The sequence below is a fragment of the Aethalodelphis obliquidens genome, unplaced genomic scaffold, assembly GCF_003676395.1.
Source record: "Aethalodelphis obliquidens isolate GAN/ISIS:26980383/991018 unplaced genomic scaffold, ASM367639v1 scaffold3, whole genome shotgun sequence".
NCBI classification, from domain to species: domain Eukaryota; kingdom Metazoa; phylum Chordata; class Mammalia; order Artiodactyla; family Delphinidae; genus Aethalodelphis; species Aethalodelphis obliquidens.
The window spans coordinates 24,640,135-24,656,781 of NW_020837947.1; the positions used below are offsets into that span (position 1 = coordinate 24,640,135).

At 36.0% G+C, this 16,647-nt stretch overlaps 1 protein-coding gene across 12 annotated transcripts in view; it reads left to right on the forward strand.

Annotated features, from left to right (window-relative positions):
• The window catches only part of REPS1 (RALBP1 associated Eps domain containing 1), a 72,850-nt gene that overhangs the window by 40,633 nt on the left and 15,570 nt on the right, over window positions 1-16,647 (forward strand). For 8 of the 12 annotated variants that reach the window (XR_003428368.1, XM_027085093.1, XM_027085084.1 and 5 more), the window contains exons 9-10: window positions 7,202-7,323; window positions 10,815-10,895. Coding sequence is in view for 11 of the 12 variants with exons in the window: in XM_027085093.1 (XP_026940894.1) it covers window positions 7,202-7,323; window positions 10,815-10,895 (203 nt within the window). In the remaining variant the exon portion in view is untranslated. The remainder of the gene's footprint in view (window positions 1-7,201; window positions 7,324-10,814; window positions 10,896-16,647) is intronic. The other 4 variants (XM_027085118.1, XM_027085129.1, XM_027085139.1 and 1 more) reach the window with 2 other exon arrangements.

Sequence of the window (16,647 nt, forward strand, 5' to 3'; positions counted from 1 at the left end):
GCTTTACTTTTAAATTGGTGTTGCAAAAAAAAAGATACATATATTTTTGTTTTGTACAGAGAACCTCGAATCTTTGTTTTGGAAAATTTACTCTCCAAGTGCCTTTAGTTGCAGAGGAAAATGAAAATAGGCACTAATATTCATCATTAACTTTACACCTAAGGAATTAATTCTCAAGCCCCCCACCCCATGTATGTATACATTCTTAACACTCGTGTCATTTCTTTTCAGATAGTGGGGTATTGGAAGTGATGAATCAGTACAATTGTAAATATTGGCAAAGGTGCACCATTTAGTGAAACTGGACAAAATAACTAAACTCCTCAAATTCCTGGCAAAAACAGTGACAAACAAGGCTAGCTAATACTTGAGGGAGAAAACCTCTGCAAGAATGACACAATAGGGGCTTTAAAAGATTATGGTTTAAATATCAGTGGATTCAGTAAGAGTCCTTGGGTATATTTAATGATACCGTTAATTATTTTTTGCAGAAATGAGCTTTTTTCTTTATGATTGTGTTGTGAAAGTCAAAATGAAGTGAAGGATGTCTGTCTTGCTCTGTTAGGACGAGAACTCCATGGAAATAAATGGGAGCCTTGTCTTCTTGCTCAATACTGTATCTTTGTTTACTATATTTACTTATAGGCCCTCAGTAAATGTTCACTGACTGAATTCATGCTTTTATTAATTTTGCCACCAAATTTCGCCCAAAATCTTTAACATCTTTTATGGTTTGTTCTTTATACTCATTTTCTGTGTAAGTCTTGAAGAAAACGCCCCAGTTTAGTTGTTTTTTCTCTTTATGAAATTTTAGTCCTTATTTTAAGTGGATTAACTTTAAATGGGCTTTTTCCATTTGTAGCTATACTTAGATAATGGAAACCTCCTGTATATCTGTGGGTAATATTCTTTGAAGTATAATAGCTGAGCCAAATGGTATTTGCTATAAAATGTTGATCAGTACTGCAAAAAAAGAAAAAAGGGCAACAGATGCAATTTAATTAGTATTTGGGGTAAGTGTTTTATTGTTTTCAAACCTTGTTAGACATGTTTTTACATTCATTTTTTTAAAATCTTTGGCTTTAATTCAAAACTAATAGACTTCTACATAGTCCTTCTTAAAATCTGCTTACTGAGTAAGTTTCCATTTTGTGGAATATTGGGGAGAAGTGGAATTAATTTTGGAAATAGAACTTAGTTTTTCGATCCATGTAATATCATTCAAGGCAAGCAAAGCATATCTTAAATTAAGTCTTTAATTTCTTTCTGCATATGCATTGCTTATCCCTGTCTTTTAAGTGTGAATGAAAAAGGTGCTATTTATAGGGGGTTTTTTTAAACTTAAAATTTATCCACACCTGTTTTTTTTTTAATTTTAAATGTTTTTTTCTTGTACAAATAATATTCACATCTCAAATAAATAAAAGATATAGTTACTTTTTGCTTAGATGAAGCTGATAAATGAAATTAAAACCTTGAACCTACATGATTGAAGAATTCTTCCTAGGTTTGTTTTGCTACTTGAAAAGAAAATAAGTTTTAAACCATAAGACTTTAGGGAGTATATATATTTCTATTAGATTGATAATAGCTGGCAGTCATTTTGAAGCAGTTTTTTTAGTGTATTGAGTATAATACTAGGAAAATGAGAGAAATTTGGGGTGGGTAGATTATAAACCTAGAATGAAACTGAAACAGGTTCTTTCTCTTTAAGAAAGAGGTTGTTCAGCAGGTACACTGAACTGAACTGAATCTGGGAACTTTTTAGGGTCTGTGGAGCCTAGAAGGATGAGAACTACTGACAGTGTTTTTATTTTCTAGTGCGATCCTGAAAATAAGGTTTGCACTTTTCGTATTATCATTACTAACTTTTTGCGGTACGCAGGCCTCTCACTGTTGTGGCCTCTCCCGTTGCGGAGCACAGGCTCCGGACGCACAGGCTCAGCGGCCATGGCTCACGGGACCAGCCGCTCCGCGGCATATGGGATCTTCCCAGACCGGGGCACGAACCCGCGTCCCCTGCATCGGCAGGCGGACTCTCAACCACTGCGCCACCAGGGAAGCCCTATCATTACTAACTTTTAAATGTAGATTGACAGTACATCAGTATTATCACACTGGGTTGTGCCTTCCAGGCACACTTTTATACATGCAAATACTTTTTGCATAAAAGCCCTTTTGGGGTTGATTTTAACAAATAATTTAGGCTCATGCTCTTCTTTTTCAGCCCTGATGCTCTGATGATGTCAGGGGCAGAGCAGAACCCTCAGGAGGGAGGCAGGGTTGACACAGTGTTCCAGCAGGAGGCTAGGTTGGAACACTGCATCAGGTAAGAGTAAAATTACACCCCTGCCTCCGTAAGGATACAGTCTTAAAGACTAACTTTTGTGGGCGGCTATGAAACTCTTTGTTGGAGTATTTATAAGGAGCCAAGTTGAAGGAAGTGTAGTTTATTTACAAACCTAATGCCTCTTCCCAGACTCATGACTGTTAGTTTCTAGAACATAGGTAATTTGCTCCTTTTCTGCTGCCATTTGTTGTACTATATATGAAGTTAGGAAAGAAGCAATGTGTAATTTTGCTAATTTATTCCAGAGATAATTTTTGAATTTTCTAGGACAGTGATTTTTTTTCAAACTTTCTCATCTTAGGGACCCCTTTACATTCTTAAATATTTTTGTGGACCCCCAAAAAGGCTTTCTTTTTGTAGATTACATCTGTCAATAGTAACCCTATTAGAAATTAAAACTGAAACATTTTTTTAAAATACTTACTGCTTTATTTTAAAATAACAGGAGTATACCCCTTACATATTAGCATAGGTATTTTTAGGAAAATAACCATATTCTCCAAAATAAAAAAATTGTGAAAAAGGTGGCATTGTTTTACACTTATGCTAATCTCTTTCATATTTGGTTTAATAGAAGACAGCTTAGAATCTCAACTAGCTGCATTCTGCATTCAATCTGATGAGTGTGTTACTTTGTTTGAGGTATATCAGGTGTTGGCACACCAAGGCCTGAGGCCAGATCCAGTCTGCTGACTGTTTTTATATAACCTGCAAGCAAAGAGTGGTTTTTGTTTTCAAAAAAGAATAATATTTATTACACATGAAAATATATAAAATTTGAATTTCAGCATCCATAAATAAAAATTTATTGGAACACGGCCAAGCCCATTCCTTTGTGAATTACCTATAGCTGCTTTTGACAGCAGCACAGTTGAGTGGTTGCAGCAGAGACCTTATAGCCTGCAAAGCCTAAAATATTTACTGGCTAGCCCTTTGCAGAAAAAGGATGCCAATCCTTAGTACATGAAGAAAATTTGGCCTCACGTAGTAAAAGGGAGGACTATTTTCAGATAATTTTGGATATTCTTTGCTCTTGCACCAAAACTCAACAAATGGTAATTTCTTAAAGGTTAATTGCAGTGTAAAAGCTGAAACCATATTAATGAATTGTTTGTACTGTTACATAGATCTGTCTTGAACTTTGGATGAATCTTTTACCCATGCACGGCTTTGTAACATAATGCGCTGATTATTTGTAAAATATCGGTTCATTGAGTTGTACAGCTCTTTCAAACGTTGGGACATTTTATTATAAAATAGCAAAAAGTGTGTTTGTTAATATCACAACCTGTCTTATCAAGGAAATACTGGGAAGCTCTTGAGCTTATAGACATGGATATACATTTTCCAAAATTCTAATCTTCACTTAAAAGCTCAAACTTTGTCATTAGTAACAAATACTGAAAATTGTTATTTTTCTTGAAGGGACAGGGTCACTTAATCCATTTTCAAGAAAATCCCTGCCTAATAGCCATGTCTGAATAATTACAGTTTATCACCTGTTCTTTCAAAAATAATAGTGGCCTGTTCAGCTGACATCTGAATCACACTGAGACAACCGTTGCACTTTAATATGGAGAAGTGCTTCATATTTGTTTCCCATTTTGCCACAGAATATTTTAAAAATGTGTTTCCAGGGGTGAGATTTAATAAAATTAATAATTTTTACTGCTTAATTGTGAACATCCTTCAGTGAAATTGTCATGCATATTTATTGATTTATTTATTTTTACATATTTTAACTGGAATGCATGGTGGTAAAGAATACAATGACTGCTATATTGTAGCAGTAATCACTATATATTTAGGTGCCACTGCCTTGATTCTTGCTAATAAGCTAGCAGTTTTACCCACCATTGCTTTTGCACCGTCAGTGCATATGCCAACACAGAGAAAAAGCATTATTACTATTACAAAATAATTTTGATGTTTTAGACCCCCCTAACAGTGTCATGGGGACTCCCAGCAGTTTAAGAACTGCTACTGTAGGAAAATAACTGTATCGGAATGACTATGAAGTATAATTATTTGGGTGAATAACACTTCAGTTCTTAGTTAGCCTCAAGGGGCTGGACCCACTGCAGCTTGGTACTAATGAATCAAAGAGGTACCCAGAATCCATCCCAAACCTGAACTTCCCTGCAGTGGGGATGGTGTACATTCTGGCCCTAAATTTGTCAGTAGAAGACTAACAGGAGAACAGAGGTCCAGGCAAGTCAAATCAGGGCCCCAGTTTGCCTTAAGGTGACATTTGAAACTTAAATAATAATACAGTATGACTTTTAAATAGGTTCTTTCAAAAATTAATCATCCTATAGTTAATACTATTTTTATTCTATTTTTCCTTTCCTTAATACCTGCTTTGGGAGATCTTTTAAAGACGCTTCTTCATTCACCATCCTTCTGACAGAGTTTCACTTCCGGTAAACTATCAAATCTATAGCTATTATCCTTCTTTCTTTAATTCCCTTTCCTTTTGTTTTGTTTTAATTTAATAAATTTATTTTATATTTATTTTTGGCTGCGTTGGGTCTTCGTTGTTGCACACAGACTTTTCTCTAGTTGTGGCGAGCAGGGGTTACTCTTTGTTGCGGTGCACGGGCTTCTCATTGCGGTGGCTTCTCTTGTTGCGGAGCACAGGCTCTAGGCGCGCAGGCTTCAGTAGTTGTGGCACGTGGGCTCAGTAGTTGTGGCTCGCGGGCTCTAGAGCGCAGGCTCAGTAGTTGTGGCGCACAGGCTTAGCTGCTCTGCAGCATGTGGGATCTTCCCAGACCAGGGCTCGAACCCATGTCTCCTGATCTCTGCCCAGTGACATATGTGATCTCCCTGCATCCCTCGTCCATCCTCTCCCACATTTGCCAAAGTAGGTTGTCATACTGCTCTGATGTAGAGCTCACTAGAAGCATCTTGCTGGTGAGGTCCAGCTCCAGTTTGCCGTCGAGCGCCTTGCCGACCTTGCTGCAGTCCAAGTTGAAGCTGCTGTGGAGCCGGGCAGCAATCACCCCCGGAGAGCTGGGCTCGGGGGCGAACATAGAGGCCGAGACCGGCGAGTCCATCTGGGAGCGACTCTGCTCCGCCACCATATTTAATAACTTAGGCTAATTCATCTCCCTGTGTTACCATAGGAAAAAAAGTCCATGATTTTTGTCCACACTGAAAACCACAAGCTATTTCCATGAGGAATTTGCTGCTACTATTTATTATAAATAGTTTTTTCATTAGTTTTTCTCTAAGAGCATTGTGTTAAGAGGTCTTCATAGAACATTATATAAAGCATTTCTGCCTCTTATTTGTTCTATATCACTTTGGCACTTTTACTGAGAAAGAGATAGAATTAAGAAAGAAATAGCAAGAATGCTTGATCTTAGAAAACAAAAATTTATCAAAATATGATGCTGGACTACAAATTAGAACTTGCAGTGTGATATGACTATAAAGAAATAATGTCAGGGTGAGTAAAAGGGAGGTATTTTGAGATAGTCATGTAACAGAATAGGTGAAGAAAAATTTTGAGACTTCTTCAGAGTATCAATAGTTAATTTTGGTTCTAGAAAAATAATGGTAAAGGAGAATGAATTTAAATGAAGAAGAACACACAAAAGTAACTCATTCAATAAATATTTGAGTGCCTAATATGTGGTAGGTCCTGTGTTAGGCACTAAAATATGAAGGATTTACTTATGAATAGATTGGAAGGTTAAAACCTATACATTGCTAAGTTGTTATATGGCTGTCTATATAGGAATCTGAAGTATAGTACTAACATTTAATGGCAAATGTCTTTCTTTCTGATGGAGAAACTCAGGTGCTATTTATTTTATTCAACTTGCCCATGGTCAAACAATGAGATAGTGACAGATATTAGAGTCATATTTTTGATACAGGTTCTAAACAGATTAGGTACTCCCCATTAATTTGGCAATCAATGTGATTTTCAGACTGGGATTATATTCAAAGCCATGTAAAATTTGGGAAGATTGGAATGAGAATTTAGTTACCATTAAATTCCTTCTGTTTTTAAATTATAATTTGAGAGCTTGGAGAAGCCTTAACTAATTAAAAGTAGAACATAATATCACATAATACTTTAAAAACCACTTTGAAATCCTGTCATGGATTTGTAGCTCTCTCAGTTAAGTCTGTAAATGCTAGTGAGCCTAACGATAAAAGTTTGTTTCGTGTGGGCTCATTGACTTTGCTTTTTGCTCATGCCTGGGCTCTTTCTCTCCTTTTGCTGTCTGCCTTGAAAATATATGCTGCTTCTTGGTAACAAGGAAGACTTGTAGAGAAAATTCGAGAGAATAGTGTAAATCAGCAGTTCCCAAAGTATATGCCAAGGGAATATTGAGGGATTTTTATCTGATAAAAAAAGGTTTATATTTGGGAAAAACTGATTTAAACATGACAAGTCTTTGATATACAAATGTGCGTGGGGACACTCCAACAGGGAATTTTAGTATTCCCAGATTTATTTGAATAGAAAACCTAATTTTTAAAAATATCTTACTGATTGATATTCCATGGAATACACTTTGGGAACTGGTACAAATCCATCCCTACTAGATTCAAAGTATGTGCCCTATTGCATTGCTATGTACAACACTCTTTTTCTACTTATTTCTAACCAGATTTTATTTTCATGGAAAACTCTGGTTTCAGGTAGACAGTAAGTTGCAGGAATAAGTATTGCCTGATTGTCTGATTGTTAAGATGTTTGTTTTGGGAACGTGAGAAAAGGAAATTCAGATTATAAATTACTACTTGTGAAAACCTTCTGTTAGGTTTTTATGAGTAAATATTCCTAAACTAAAATATATTGTTTATAGAGAATTTCTCTTTTTTAAATTGCAGACGTTGGGGATCAGCCAGGTGAGGTAGGTTATTCAGGCTCTCCTGCAGAAGCACCTCCAAGCAAGTCTCCATCTATGCCGTCACTAAACCAGACTTGGCCTGAGCTGAATCAGAGCAGTGAGGTTAGCAAAGCTTCCCTTTTCTCTCACTAACATTCACTTTTTTAAGGTAAGAAGTTCCGAGCAGGGTAATTTCAGCATGTAGCTCTTTCAGCATGCATGCATAGTTGAGGGACCATATCAAATGTGACTGTGATAGATATTTGTAATTATATGACTCTGAGGTTTTCAAAGTACTTTTTCATATGTATATACTATCATTTAGTTTCCACCATTCATTCCTACTAAATCTCTGTGGGTTAGACGGGGCAGATGCATGAACTTAACAGTCGAAAGGGTAAATGTCTTGGACAAGATATCTTACAGCCAGTAAGCGACAAGGACTGAGATTTGAACACAGGTCCTTTGGACGTTCAGTCAGCTAGCATACCTGCTGTGTCACACTGCCTTCTCATTCCTGTAAGCAAGGCCTGGGATAATAGATTTGGAATCTTGGCATTGGAAGTGATATGAGAAGCCACTAAACCAGCTTTCCACATGAAAAAAGTATTTTCTACATTCCAGGCTATTCATAGTAATTTATTTTATTTAATACAAAATGGAATGATTTAACCCTATTAAATGCAGTGGTTAAAGACCATGTTATATAAGACCAAGCCCAGCGTGGAAAACAGAATTTGAGAACCACCCCCCATTACTTTGGAACTCCATTATACAAAACAATAAAAGTAGGGCCACTATGATTAGAATAAGGGAAGAGGACCTGAGGCCCTGCCTCCACAAAGCACCCTCTGAGGCCCCTCTGTTAAATCTTCATGCTCTGTAGAACTTCAATTGAAAACCACTGCTCAGCCTGTTAGAGCACTTTTCTTTGTGAACAAGTTATATTTTTTTTCCTTACAGTCTTTTGTATCACTTTTAGATAGTGCTTGAAGCTTCTGTGCTTTCTGTGTCTTTTAAAGCCAGAAAAATACTGGGTTTAAGAGACACTAGTTAATTTTGGACAACTGAAAAACAAGAGAAGTAACTGGCAGGTTTAAAGTACTTTGCTGCTGCTTTATGACATAATCACAGATACCTGCTTCTGAGACATTATAATATACATCCGTCATGCTGTCAGATATAAAACCATTTATATAAGTGTTTTTCTGGAGGGAAGATTTAAGCCTTGAAAGAATTTGCTAGTAGAGAGGCTTTATGGAGAATAGGCTCAGTGTTCTTGAAACCACTGTTTTTTGCTGCCTTTATTCATTTCTGTCATTTTTTTAAAAAAGCAGTATCAGATTAAAAGATTATTTTTACTGATATCTGTTCATAAATAAAAGCAACTCTTTCTAAAGCATGTCAGTTCAAAAGCCCATCTTCATTCCAAGTAAAAATCACACGTGATCATTAAAGACTAGCAATGGAAATCCCTTTCAAATCTGATTTAAGCAGTTGCATTTTCCCTTCTTAAATCTTCTTACCAAGTTTCATTTTGTGGTGTTTGCTAATAAGGACATGAATGTCATAATTGGTTTTTTGCACTATGTGTGGAAAATCAATATGTTACTAAAACTAACATTGATTTTTGACACATTTTAATAATATTTATTTTTTTTAATTTACTTAGGATATGGAAATTATATTTTAATTTTCTACCTCAAAGCACTAATATTCTTTCAACAAATATTTATTCAGCTTTTGCAAATATGGATGAGGCACTGTAGGGGATAACACTAATAATAATCTGTAACACATATTGAGCACTTTTGATGTAACCGTTCTGTTCAAAAAGCTCTTTACATATATTAACTCTTTACATCCTTATAACAATCCTGTGACATAGGCATTATTAATCTCACGTTACAGATGGTACAACTGGAACACAGAGAGGTTAGATAACTTGCCTGAGGGTGTGCAGCGTAACTAGGATTCCAGTCGTCTGGTTCCAGAGCCTGTGCTCTTAACCATTATACTAAAGTTACAAAGATAAGAGTGTTTCTCTGCTCTCCAGCTAGCTTACATACAGTCTTGTAAAATCAAGTAAAATCTCATGCCACCAAATAGGTAGACAGATGTCTTCTTTTTGGAAAAAATATTCTGCATCTAAACTTTTCTCCATAGTTAGATAATTAGAATTTTAAAAATTCCTTCTGTACCTATGCAACAATAATTATTGAAGAAACTAATTACATTAACAAATATTGGTAAGTCACTTCCCTGAAGTGATGTCCCTTGATAAAAGTGAATCACTGTGGATTTTCTTTATTCAGGAAACACGCTGAATGCATCTCTTATTTCTTAGTATATCTTACTTTTATGATTTCAAAACTAATCTTTAGGGAAAGCTGTTGAATGATTGCATTAGCCATTTCTGTAGATAATTTTTATAAATGTGTTCATTTGCTAACATTTAGTTTCTACATGTCTTCTCAAATTGAATATTACTATTTTAAATAGTAAGTCGAACTTTGAAGCATAAAAATGTATACTTTTCTATACTGAATTATAAAAAGAGGATTTTGGTTAATGGAGTAGGTGTGTCTGTGTGTAAACATTCATGTGTATATATTGTATATGTGCAGATGTTTTTCCTTCTTCAGCGTATAACTGGTAATTCTTAAGAATCAAATTTTAATGATAATTTTAATACGATTTTGATATAAAATCCTATACTGTTTATTACTAAGATCTTCAAATGGAATTTACTAAAATTAATAATCACTTATCACTCCACCTAATTTGAGGTATGATATTTGTGTACCTCTTTTAGAAGAGTAGTATTTCATATCAAAATACATCTTCTATATATAACACATACTCAGTTGCTTGATTTGCTCTCATTGTGGCCGCATTCTGATTTTTCTAGCATGGGGTTGGAGGTGGGTGCCTGATTGGCAGTTTTGTCTTGTGGTCTGGCATGGCCCTGTTCATAATGCTGATTACAGGGGTTGACTTGCTACAGATTGACATAAGCTCAAACTTACATTAATTCCAGAATTCTTTGCATTTTATCTCAATTATATTTTATTAAATATCTATACATATGTACAGAATATGTGCACATACATAATAGAATCATCTTTCAGGGGTCGCACTGGCAAGTCGCACTGACTTGCTTTGCTTTGACCAGAACTTTGGTACTCAGAATTCATTAGTACCACCAAATCAGTGCATTAACATTTGGATTTTAAAAGAAGGATTTGAAGTTATTCTTTCTCTAGTCAAGACAAACCCCTTTATATTTTTCTTTTGTCACCATTTATACCACTTAGACTCTGTTCCTTTATTGTGTTTTGAGTTGAATTCTGTAAGGCTTTGAATCTCTCCCATGGAGATTGCAATAAATTGTTACTGTACATTTGATCGTGAAGCTGCTCACTTTACATTACAAGATGACCCAGCATAGATAATGTAGAATGTTTATGGAAAAACAGAACTTATGGAATTTTGTCAGGCCTACGAAACACAACTTGCAGTGCAACCTCTGAATTACTTTGCTAAATCTTCTCCGGTGATCTTTTACTCCATCTTTCTCATCATGCTGACTTGTCTCTCCTCTGTCTGTTCAGCAGTGGGAGACATTTAGTGAACGCTCTTCAAGCTCACAAACTCTGACCCAATTTGATTCTAACATTGCACCAGCTGATCCTGTAAGTCAATCACTTAGCTTGCTTGTTTGAAATTAATTTTATTAACCCAAATTTTCATTCATTATGGTTTTTAGCTGATATGCATGATTCAGTGGAGTGCTTAGAGGGAAATGGTGGCAGGCTTTTCAATTTTTGTGTGTTAATGGTGGAAAGAACTTTTTTTTTTTTACCATTCTTTGTATTTTCTAGTTATTTTAATGAGAGAAATCTATGTTTTTAAAATCTGATACATGTGTCTAAAGGAGCATTTTGTGACAGTTGATTTAGTTGACCTTGTTCTCATTTGCTAATTGAGTGTATGTTTTATTAAACATATACTGCTTATTGCAGTGTAATGACAGTAAATACTATTTTATTTGTATGCTTACACATCATGTAACATGTGCTATGTATGTAAACATGCAGTGTCATCTTTTATTTTAACAGTCCAGATGGTACAGCTTTGACTTAATTAGTATGTTGAGTCCTGTTACAAGAGAATCAAGTTCAGCAAAACAATAGTGCTGTTGGTCAAAGATTCCCATTGTGCAGAGGAGGCTCTGTCTTGTCTTCCTGTGGTTCACTGTGTTGCTTTGAAAATGCTACAAAGTTCACATCCTGATTTAAACAATAAATTCTGTCCCATAGATTGAACTTCATATATGCCCCACCCATCCCTCAAGTTATTTGAAAACTTCTATACTGTAGCTGTTACAGTCTTCTCACTGTTCACTCCTGCTTTTTCTTTTATTTTTCATTTTTTCCTATAAAGAGAAGGACATGCTAATAAGTACCTTTCAAAAAGAAAAGAGGAAGTAAGTAGGAAGGGGAGAAGAGTGTAAAGGTAGGATTTTTAAAAATGAGTTCAGTGAAAAGAATTGGAGAAAGTGACACAAGACATTCTTTCTAGATGTTTCTGACCAAAGATAGCCAGCATTTATTAATTAAATGTTAAAATAGTCTTGTTATTTAATATGGATTTGGGAGAAGTGGCATTTAAAGATAATAGTACATCTTCAACATTTTAAATTAATGGCTCTTTGGTGTGTTTTATAATTTTAAAGAATTTATATCTGTTTGAAATACAGAGAATGCTGTTATATTGAATTCAAACATAATGTATGGAAGTGTTTTAAGTGTCTATTTTATAATCTATTCATTATTCAGGGGCCAATTAATATGTAGATTATCTGAGCCTTTGGCCTTCTCTTTCCTTACTACTTTGAGGACATTAATCTTTGCTTTTAGTCTCTGAAAAATGGGAGAGAAATAAAAAGGCAGCACTTAACAATTTTTACTGCTTATTAGCAGCAGTAATTAAAGTTTCTTGGGAAGTGACACGTGCTATAAGCTAAAAGAAAGTTTTACTTTAGCTCTGAGTTTCATTTCTCCATATTATTCTTATCTCCTACTTACAGAGTCAAGTTAATTTTATTTAAAGTACTTAATAAAAGTATTTTACAGGGAAGGATGTAGCAGTAGAGACTCTTTTATTCTCTAACCCTTAAGAGATATTCAGAGTAATAATTCATAGTATTATGATCTTTGTCAGGCCAGAAAAGAACATTAAATATAAAAATCTAGAACTCGGAGGCAAACTGAATTGACTCATGACTGGCAGGAAATGCAGGGAAATAGTTGACTTAATAACAGTGATATTCTTGTAACTTTCTGGAAATAATATCCAAATTTGTGAATTCCAGCTCTAGTGTTTAAATGATATGGCATAATACTTTCTTTTGTTATTTCTAGTATGGCAGGAGGCTCTAGGAAAGAAAGTTTTAAATGGTTAATTGACATTTTAAACTTGAGTTTAGGCCTCTAAATTTGATAAAGTTGGCAGTCTTAAATATTTATAATCTGGTACCTAGAAACATCTTTTTTCTTTTACGCTGGCAAACTATAATCTCACTGTAAACTTTCAATTAGTACAATGCCCTGCTTTCAGTGAGGGTCTGAGTTTCTTAACCTTCATTTAATTCTTACCTGACATATTACCAGTCTACAGAACACAGCCTGTGGCCACATTCCCAAATGATCCTTTGCAAGGTTTATATAAATAAGGATTATAAGTAAGTAAATAAGGTCCATTCAGATTAGAAGAGACTCACATAGGAGAAAAAGAACCCTACAGTTCTGATATGAATTTAACATACCTTACAGTGTCAGAAACACTTAATGGAATAATTTTTAAAAGCCAAATTTTGATAAGTAGATATTGCTCAATAAAGTTTGTCTGTGAAGGACTCCAAACTGCTCTGTAGCACTTAGAGACAGCCATCACCCAGGGCAGTGACCTCACATGCAAACTGAGATGGTTAATTATTAGGCTCCCAGAATTGTTATGAAACTGAGTTTCTGATATCTCATTTCCAGCAACCTGATTACTTTTGTTGAACTGCTTATTCTGGTAGAATGTGTTTCCACCAGGAAATTCTAGACTGACGAGAAGTTCAGTGCACTGGTCTCTGCCATGACTTATCTCTGATCTTGAGTGCTGTAGAATGTTTGACTCACTCAGGGTATGAAAAGGGAGTTCATTTGATCACTGATTATGCCCAGCCAACTCAGTTGGTTTGGTGGAGCCCCCTTCCAGGTGCCTGTGTTATTCTCTAGGAATACCAAGATGTCAAAAAACAAGTCCAGTCTTAAGTAGACCACAGCTTAATCATTATAAACTGATGGTTGTAATATGCTGACTTTGATAATTATCATATGTAGCTGTGAACAAAACTGTGGGCAGAGAACTGTGGGCTAACTCAGCCCAGTGTGTTTGGGCAAGTTTTCACAAAAGAGGGTATGTTTGTATGATGAGTTTTGACTGAAACCGTGAATTGGCAGAAGTGGACAAGGGCATTGCAAGCAGAAGGTCACGAGCAGCAGCAATTCAATGCAGTGAGAGTGTAGGGTAGACACATATGGGGGAGTGATGGAAAGCTGAAGAGTGTGGCTGAAACCTGACTGGGAAGATCTTTGTTTCCTAGACCAAGGATCTGAACTTAACTGGGAGCTAACAAGAAGTACCATGATAAGATGGGGGCGCCAAAGAGGTAGCTGGGGAAGATCGTTCAGGCAACAATGTGAAGGACTGCTGGGATCAAGAGAGAGTGAACAAACACATGAAAGAATACTCAACATCATTAATCATTAGAGAAGTGCAAATCAAAACTACAATTAGATATCATCTCACACCAGTCAGAATGGCCATCATCAAAAAATCTAGAAACAATAAATGCTGGAGAGGATGTGGAGAAAAGGGAACACTCTTGCACTGCCAATGGGAATGTGAATTGGTACAGCCACTATGGAGAACAGTATGGAGGTTCCTTAAAAAACTACAAATAGAACTACCATATGACCCAGCAATCCCACTGCTGGGCATATACCCTGAGAAAACCATAATTCAAAAAGAGTCATGTACCACAATGTTCATTGCAGCTCTATTTACAATAGCCCGGAGATGGAAACAACTTAAGTGTCCATCATCAGATGAATGGATAAAGAAGATGTGGCACATATATACAATGGAATATTACTCAGCCATAAAAAGAAATGAAATTGAGCTATTTGTAATGAGGTGGATAGACCTAGAGTCTGTCACACAGAGTGAAGTAAGTCAGAAGGAGAAAGACACATACCGTATGCTAACACATATATATGGAATTTAAGGGGAAAAAATGTCATGAAGAACCTAGGGGTAAGACAGGAATAAAAACACAGACCTACTAGAGAATGGACTTGAGGACACGGGGAGGGGGAAGGGTAATCTGGGACGAAGTGAGAGAGTGGCATGGACATATATACAGTACCAAACGTAAAATAGATAGCTAGTGGGAAGCAGCCGCATAGCACAGGGAGATCAGCTCGGTGCTTTGTGACCACCTAGAGGGGTGGGATAGGGAGGGTGGGAGGGAGGGAGACGCAAGAGGGAGGAGATATGGGGATATGTGTATATGTATAGCTGGTTCACTTTGTATAAAGGAGAAACTAACACACCATTGTAAAGCAATTATACTCCAATAAAGATGTAAAAAAAAAAAAAGAGAGAGTGAGATGATGAGCACCTGAACTAAGTGACACAGGAATAGCAAGTAGACAGGGCTGGTTTCAGACAGACAGGATAGTAAGATTTAAGCCAAGTAGAAAATGTAGATATTTGAGCACAATAGAATATTCAATAAAGTACGAAGATGTATAAAATCAAGTACCTAAATATATGATACAAGTGTGCCATGAGTGTTTAGGAATGGGTTTCCTAAAGGTTTTGGGTGATTTGAATAGTTAGAAGAAAGTGAGCAGAGCTTGCGAGTCAGTCTCTTTACTTTTTTCTCTGTTTTTAAATATGGGGATGCTAATTTGGAGCAGAGAAAGTGTTACTTTGGCATCTTGTGCTCAGGACCCAGAGACTTACAGGCATTTATGGTTCTTCATCTGGGTGTTGAAATGCTTAAAGTCAAAGCTCGCTCTTCTGCTGCACGTCACAGTCACAGACCGAGCTTCTGATCACTAGTCTGATGTTGGGCCTGGTCATCTGTGTTAAAGCTCTTCCAGGAATTGCTTTGTCCTACTAGTAGCAGGATCCACTGGATTAAACCTGTTGCAGGCTCATAGCAACAATTAGTTATATGACTGAAGTATGCAATAGGAAATTGATTTGCTGGTACAGAAACTTATGCAAATTATTTAGAGAATGAATAGAACATTCATGATTTTCTTTTTGGGGGGTCATTATTGTGACTTCCCTTTATTGTACTGGAAATATATGAAAAGGCTACTTAATATATCTATTACAAATTTTATAAATATGACTCTATATACATATACACAGAATATATATTAGATCAATATTATGAGTTAAAGCATCTAATAAGTTTTCCTTGCTTGTTTTTTCTTAATGTGCTTTGGGTTTGGAATAAGCATGAATCTATCATGCTTTCTCCTTTAATCTTGCCTTAGAATGTTAAAATCTGATTCTCAGCAGTTATTTCTGCTATTAAAATTGTAAGTTAAGAAAATAGTAGTTATTCTTAAAGCCATGTTTTTCATAACCATAAACATAACAAACAACATCTTGAGTGTATTGTTAATAATTTCCTGAGTATGACTCGTTCTTATGTGAGAAATCTAAACTTTTATCCATCTATTATGTTTATGTTTTATAACTGTAACTTTAGAGTTGTAGGGGAAATGTTAGTTCAGGTTTATTAAATAGTACATAACCCTGTCCAGAATCTCACTGGCGTAGGGACAGGAAATTACTGTAAATGGATTTATCTGTATAATTGCAGTAAAGAATTCATTTGTTATAAATGGGTTGAATTTAGAGATTATGCGAATAAGCCAAGGCGACCTGTCAGACAGGAGATGGTATGCTAGAACTTGCAGAGGTGTGGTGTTAATACTGTCACCAAAACAGTGTCCAACTTAAATTGAAAGGTCATTATCCTTCACATTAAATGATAAATTTAAACTCATTACTAGATATTTGAAATTTAAGGATCTCAAGTTCAGTCTTTAGCAGCAGCACATACAGAATATGAGCTGACTCCTAGTAGAAGGGGCTGAACTCCTGTAGGCATGTTTTTTAGCTGGTCTGTTGCTGTTAAGCCTAATGCTTGATCTCGTTCTAGTTCCTCCCCTGCGCGTCTCAGCTCCCAGGGCCAGGCCTCCCTGGCTACCCAGATGCACCTTTCTCTCTTCCTTCCCTTTTGGAGAGGCTGCCATACATTGCCTTATACTCTTTTCAGAAGTTCATTCTGTCAGTTCCTTTACT